Raw genomic sequence first — 7,321 nt, 5'->3', positions numbered from 1 at the left:
TGAAGCAACTGTAGGGTGTATTGGTTCAGGCGGTTGATGTATGAAGTTGGGGTGGAATTGGCAGGCTTGGCACCTTTTGGCGTGTTCCAGACAATCCTTCACCATGCTTGGCCAGTAGTAACCCATTCTTTTGAGCTGAAAATGTAGCTTTGGTCCAGACTGATGTGCCCTGCATACGCCTGAGTGTGCTTCTTCCATGGCTTGATTAACTTCTTCATCACCTAGGCATCTCAGAAGTACTCATTCAAAAGAGCGTTGGTAGAGTGTTCATTTGTAGTAGAGAAAGCGAGATGTTCATCGATATATTTCGGAGCTATGTTTAGGATCATCTGGAAGCTTTTCATGCTCTAGGTAGTCGATTAGCGGATGTCTCCACTCTTCAGCATCGACTGGAAGTACTGAGATGAAATTTGTATCATCCAGTAGCATTTCAGTGACGAGCGGGATCACCCATCTATGGCAAACTGGCACGTCTGCAGCTTCCTTTTCTCCTAGTGTCATACTTGAGGCTAGGTTGGCGAGAGTGTCCACCATTTGATTTTCTTTTCTTGGCACATGTTCTAGTGTCACAGTCTCAAACTTTTGTAGCAGTTGAGTTGCCAACCGAAACTGTAGGACGAGATCATTTTTCCTCACCTCATATTCAGTTAAGAGTTGATTGATTATGAGCTTGGAGTCACCAAATACCTCAAGGGTTGTGATTCCCATGTTGATCGCCATTTGGAGCCTGATGATCAGTGCTTGGTACTCAACGACGTTGTTGGAGCATAGTTTGCTTAGTTGGAAGGAATAAGGTAGTATTTGCCTTTGTGGTGACATGAATATTACTCCTGCCCCCGCTCCATCTGCTCGTGTAGATTCGTCAAAGAACATCGTCCATGTCGGGAAGATGTCGATGTAGAACACCTCTTCGTCAGGTAAGTCATCTGAGATTATCCAATCAGTTGGGATTGGATGATCGGCAAGGAAGTTTGCTATCGCTTGTCACTTGACGGCTTTAGCTGGGACATAGATGATCTCGTATTGATTAAGAAGCAATGCCCATTTAGCTAGTCACTCTGTCACGACTGGTTTGAACATGACGTATTTGACCAGGTCAGCTTTAGCAACCAGGTGGATGGTGTAAGCGTGCATGTTATGCCTGAGCTTCTGGATGGCGAACATCAAGGCGAGGCACATCTTTTCTATTGGGGAGTAGTTCAACTCGGCGTTGGTGAGAGTTTGGCTGAGGTAGTAGAGCGCGCCCTCTTTCTGGGATTCATTCTCTTGTGCCAAGAGTGCTTCAATTGAACTTTCCTAAGCGACGATGTACAATGTGAGCGGTTTTCTCGGGCGCAAGCGCCCCCAAGATAGGTGGACTTGATAAATACTTTTTTATGCTTTCAAAAGGATTGTGGCATGCTTCGTCCCATACGAACGGAACATCCTTTGATGTGAAAATTTTCTCGACACACAAATTAAACCCTATTGAATATGTAATTGTAGTGTTAATCAAGTAGGGATCGTTCTAAACCGAGGATTAACTAGGGTTGCTAATCTACTTAAATTAAACTCTAAAACACTAAACTAGACTTAAAACACAAGACTAGACTCTATAGCCTCTAAACTGACCTAAGACACTCAAAACAACAAAACTAGATGAAATTGACTCAATTCTAGACCTAACAATGGATTTGGATGAAAATAAAACTCAGATTGACTCAAAATACTAAAAGGAAACAAATTGTGACTTAACTAACTCAAAACACACTTAAAAGACACAAAACAGACCCTAAGGATTAGATTGGACGAATTTAAGACTAAATTGAGACTCAAACAATGTTTATGGACTAATTCTAACCTATATTAACTCAAAACACTCTAAAGAGCCTGAATTGGACAGATTCTGACCTAAAAACACTAAATAGAAAGAGGGGATTGTTTTTGACGAAATTGAAGTAAAACTAAACAAATTGCAAAACAAAGTAAGTTAAAACGAAATTAAGATGAATTCGAGGGTGAAAGGCTAGTTAGAGGATCCTTCTCCACACATGACCATATGCAACTTAAATCGATTTCCAGTATTGTTTCTTTAAACCGTGAATGACAATGCCCCAAATTAATCGTGAATGCACAAATTAACTCTCAGATTTCCCTAAATTCATTGAATTGAATGGGCAACGCATCACAACCAAATTATTCTCATCAAGTTCCCTATATGAACAGCATGATAGAGATACATTCAAAGATCATTAAGTTCCATGGAAATCATAAGCATTGACAAGGTAATTATAACTATGAACTGCATGATACTCTTGCCAAGAATCTACTTAACACGATTGTGACTAACAATCTTCACTACTTGTAATTATAAGTTCCTAACGATTAGGTGAAAGTCCCTTATAATTTAGCATCAGATTCATGCATGCAAACTAAGTAGGCCTCCTTAATCAACGCACAAGAATAAGTTATCAATCAAATAGATAAGTAAATCGCATCATGTTTTACGAAACAATAACTGAAAGGAATCAATTCATATTAAACATATGTCCATGGCTTCAAATTCACCACTAACTAATAAAAACTTAGTTCACAGCAATTGAAAAGCAAATTGAAATAAACATTGAAACTAAAACGAGGGAAGAAAGAACTCTTAGAACTCCCAAGGATGCAGGTGGCTTGTGCACAAGGTCCTCCTTCATCAATGGAATGCACGGCAATGATCTCCTTCTTCACCAAAGGGTGCGGCAGAGATGTATGTTGATGTAGAATGATGTAGAATGGTGTATATTGGTGTATAGGGTTGCGGCAAAAGTGTTTCTGAATGGTATGAGGGGTGGTGACGAATTTGTGCTGAAAACATGTATATATAAGCTCGGCAAAACCCTAGAGTTAATCAGATTAGGGTTATGAATCAGCACATTAAGAAAATTAGGGCCCTAGGGTGCGGCACAAGGGTTTAAATCCATTAAGGAAATGGTTTGGCCAATTAATTTCAGAAAAGGATTTGTATAACCCAAATCCACAAGGAATAAGGCTAACAAAATCAGAATCCAAGGGGAATTGGATGAGGAAGGGTGTGGCACACATTGGAGGGAAAAGGGGATGGCTTGCAAGGCAAGGCAAAAGCTTTCTAGAAGGAAATAGGCGCCACTTTTGTAGTGATTTTATAAACAATGTGTTTTGTGGCTGATTTGGGACTTCTATAAGAGAATGCTTTTAGAAATAGGTTCTAGAAATATATATTTAGGTCCCCTTGCAGCTAGGATTAAGGCATGATAAGATTAGGATAAGATAAGATAAGATAAGGTTGGTTTGGATAAGATAAGGTTGGATAATGTTTCCCCTTTTGAGCTGATTCCTTATCTTCCTTGTCTTGAATTTAATTTCTTCGTCTCCTTATCAGATTCCTAGCCTTTTGAACTCCAAAATGTCCATCCACCTTGGCTTATACATGTGGTATCCATTTAGTGCCCAAAACTACTCCAAAATGCTTCAAAATGCACTTTTTTGCCAACTTTGTCATTTGGACCTACAAACACACAAAAATAGCTTAAATCACTATAATAAACGCAAAGTAACTACGAAAACGCAAGAAAACAAGCTAACTAAGTCGCATAAATATACTCCTATCAAATTCCCCCACACTTAGCTTTTGCTAGTCCTCAAGCAAAACAAAGGAAACAAAACAAACAAAACATAACCTAAACCTTCCAACGTTTGCCTCAGGGATTTCCAATGAAACATGACACATTAAAAATCACTACTCACATAGATTTTAGTTATCCTTACCCTCGAGCACATACTTAATCACAGTCATTACTCACTAGCTCACATTTAATCAATTAAAACAATGTTTTTGAATGCAGTAACATGCCTTAGAGAATTCCCTCAATTCCTCACCGGATATACACTCTATTTTCACACAGATTTTCTGACTACACTCCCTATACTAGGTATATATGAGAAGATTGATGTAAACATGTAGACTAGCCACTTACATATGTTTTTAAACAAAGAAAGCAATTTCTGGAGTTATTATCATAAACATGTATATGATCTCATGAATGGAATGCCACTACTTAGACGCGAGAACCAGGGATACCATATGCTCATACCAATCCCAAACTCCACATATTGAAACACACAACAACCAAGATAAAAGTCTAAGGGTTGTAACGGGGCTGAGGGTATTGGCTAACAAAGAAAAGTTAGGGATAAACAAACGTTCTTAAAGCAATAATAAGCAAAGCAATGAAATCAACTTAGAATTGACTCTTGAATGCAGCAAATACTTTGAAACACTAAGGAGATTTCATACATCTTAGGGTCATATTCAAACTTTTTGGACCCTTTCTTCAACAACCAATACTGGTGAGCTCATTCTCACTTATTTTGAACTCTTTTTTTTCTTTCTTTTCCACTTTTTCTTCTTTTCACGTTTTTTTTTTCTCTTTTTTTTTTCTTTCTTTTTTTTTCTTTCTACCCGTGTACATAACATTTCCCCACACTTGATTTCTACCATATGTTTGATCAAAAGGAATTCCCTCTAAGTCATGCTCCACTATACTTTAAGAACAAGGGTATGAATAGTCCTATTATAAGCTAGGTAGGGATAATGTGGCTTAACAAATAAAATAGGCTAAATAAAGCTCAAAGGGGTTAAACTTACAAAACAAATGCATGGGATGAAGGCTTTTTGGCTCTGGTGGTAACTACTAAACAACTTCATCTTGTTATATGTTATGGACTTAATTTTAAGTTTTGAATGAAACGGGCATGAGTTCTAGTATTTGGAACTAAAGTGATAAAACGCATTCTAAGTAGTAACCAAGCAAAGAATAATGAGATCATGCAACAACTTTAGAAAGCAAGAAATCACAGATTAATAACTCTCCAAACAAAGTTTAGGCTCAAGTCTCTCAGGGTTGTAGCGTTAGTTTGAGTTCCTTCCTTTAAGCATGTTACAAAAACTGATTTTTTTCCTTTGTGATTACATGTGAATTCGTAAACAACAACTATAACCAAGCATAAACCAAAAAGCATATCAAACTTTCACCCATGTTTGTAATTCTCTTTAATAGTCATGCAATTAAAAACCAAATCCTCATCATTGTGTTGGAAGGTATCCTAAGACACAAACACACAAAAACTACTCTAAAACAACTCTTTTTGGGTTTTTCAAAACTTTTTCTACTTGTTTTTTCAAATTTTCGTATTTTCTGTCAAAGACACACTAAAACACTCCAAAACACTCTAAAAACACTTAAAAACAATGAAAAACAACTCTAGTTATGCTAGGTGGTAAAATCCTACGAATTTGCAATAAAAACACTTGTTTACCCCCCTCCACACTTAAACTAAACATTGTCCTCAATGTTTCAAACATAGACTCACACTTAAACAAGCAAATAACACAACTAATAAGCATAACAAACATGGCAAAATAATCAGCAAGAAAGAGTAGAGTTGAGGAACGCAAATCTGGTTATGGAGCTTGAATTCCTTCAATCCCTCGTTTGAACACATGGGTTGCCTCCCAAGAAGCGCTTGCTTTAACGTCTTCCAGCCGGACGATACCTTCGGTTAAGCTTGAACAGGGCCTACGGCATGGAGGGGTATATACTTCACGGCATGCTCCTCAAATGTCTCATAGTAGGGCTTCAAACGGTGTCCATTGACCTTGAATTCACGTCCCGTCTTCAAACTTTGAATTTGGACTGCACCATGAGGAAAAACATTAGTAATAACAAAAGGTCTAATCCATTTAGAACGCAACTTACCCGGAAATAACTGAAGACGAGAATTAAAAAGTAACACTTTCTGCCCTATAGAGAATGTCTTGCCACGAATCATCTTATCATAGGTGGCCTTGGTTTTTTCCTTGTAAATGAGAGCATTCTCATAAGCTTCATTCCTAATCTCCTCAAGCTCATTCAATTGCAATTTCCTATGGATTCCAGCGGCATCAATGTCCATATTGAATGTTTTGACGACCTAATGTGCACGATGTTCTAACTCAACCGGAAGATGACATGGTTTCCCATAGATTAGCCACAATAGGGACATCCCAATTGGTGTTTTGTAGGCCGTTTGATATGCCCACAATGCATCATTTAAACGCAAGCTCCAATCTTTCCTAGTTGGTCCAACCGTTTGCTCCAAAATCTGCTTGATTTCCCTATTCGAAACCTCGGCTTGCCCACTTGTTTGAGGATGATAAGGTGTTGAAACCTTATGCGTGACATTGTACTTCTTGAGCAACGCCTCAATGGTTCGATTACAAAAATGGGACCCTCCATCACTAATGAGTAGTCTTGGCATTCCAAACTTTGCAAATATGTTAGTTTTAATAAAATCTACAACCACTTTAGAATCATTAGTACGGGTGGCCTTTGCTTCCACCCATTTCGACACATAATCCACAGCAAGTAATATATAAAGAAAACCATGTGAAGAAGGAAAATGACCCATGAAATCTATACCCTAAACATAAAAAATCTCAACAGAATATATAGGATGTTGCGGCATTTGGTCTCTTGATGTTATATTACCCATTCTTTGACAACGATCACAGGTTATACAAAAGGTTTTAGCATCTCTAAAAATAGTAGGCCAATAAAATCCACATTCTAAAACCTTATGTGTTGTGCGTTGTGTGCCAAAATGACCCTCACATTTATAAGTGTGACAAAAAGTTAAAATCGAATGAAACTCGGAATCATGCACACACCTACGTAGAATCTAATCAGGGCAATGTTTCCACAAATAAGGGTCATCCCAAACATACAATCGTGCATCTTTCTTGAGTTTATCATGTTGGTGCTTATTTAGGGTGCTTGGGACATGCTTAGTGACCAAATAGTTAACTAGATCGGCATACCATGGCTCACTTACCTTAATGGACAACAGCTGCTCATCTGCGAATGTCTCTGGGATGGGCATGGCATTGGCATCTTCTTCATGCACCATTCGGCTCAAGTGGTCAGCCACCACGTTTTCACTTTGTTTGTACCATACTTAACCAATCCCGAAACTACTAAGCACCGGTCATCGTTATACCGTCAAAGACCCAGAAGAGTTTCCCTCCAACCAGGAGGCCAATCACAGCGCGACACGTGTCAACATAAAAAGCCAATCATAGTGTGACACGTGTCAACATCAGAAGCCAATCATAACACGACACGTGTCAATGTCACAATGAAACTAGAAACTCTCTTCTATAAATAGAGATCATTCTCTCACAATATTTCCTAATATCATTTGTACTAAATCATTCACTTGTACTCACTAAATGAGAGCTTTAACCTATGTACTTATGTAAACCCTTCACAATTAATGA

The 7,321-nt window shown here is 38.2% G+C and overlaps 1 protein-coding gene across 1 annotated transcript; it reads right to left on the bottom strand.

Annotated features, from left to right (window-relative positions):
- Window positions 1–294: 294 nt before the first annotated feature.
- LOC126601728 (uncharacterized) lies at window positions 295–6,951 on the bottom strand. The gene is made up of 2 exons (XM_050268480.1): window positions 6,877–6,951; window positions 295–609 (listed from the first exon to the last, which is right to left on the bottom strand). The coding sequence occupies exons 1-2, from the start codon at window positions 6,949–6,951 to the stop codon at window positions 295–297; spliced, it is 390 nt and encodes a 129-aa protein (XP_050124437.1).
- Window positions 6,952–7,321: the final 370 nt, after the last annotated feature.

This window comes from Malus sylvestris, chromosome 2 (assembly GCF_916048215.2).
Source record: "Malus sylvestris chromosome 2, drMalSylv7.2, whole genome shotgun sequence".
Classification (NCBI taxonomy): domain Eukaryota; kingdom Viridiplantae; phylum Streptophyta; class Magnoliopsida; order Rosales; family Rosaceae; genus Malus; species Malus sylvestris.
The sequence above is the reverse complement of the archived record's forward strand: the minus strand, read 5'-3'. Positions and strand labels throughout refer to the sequence as shown.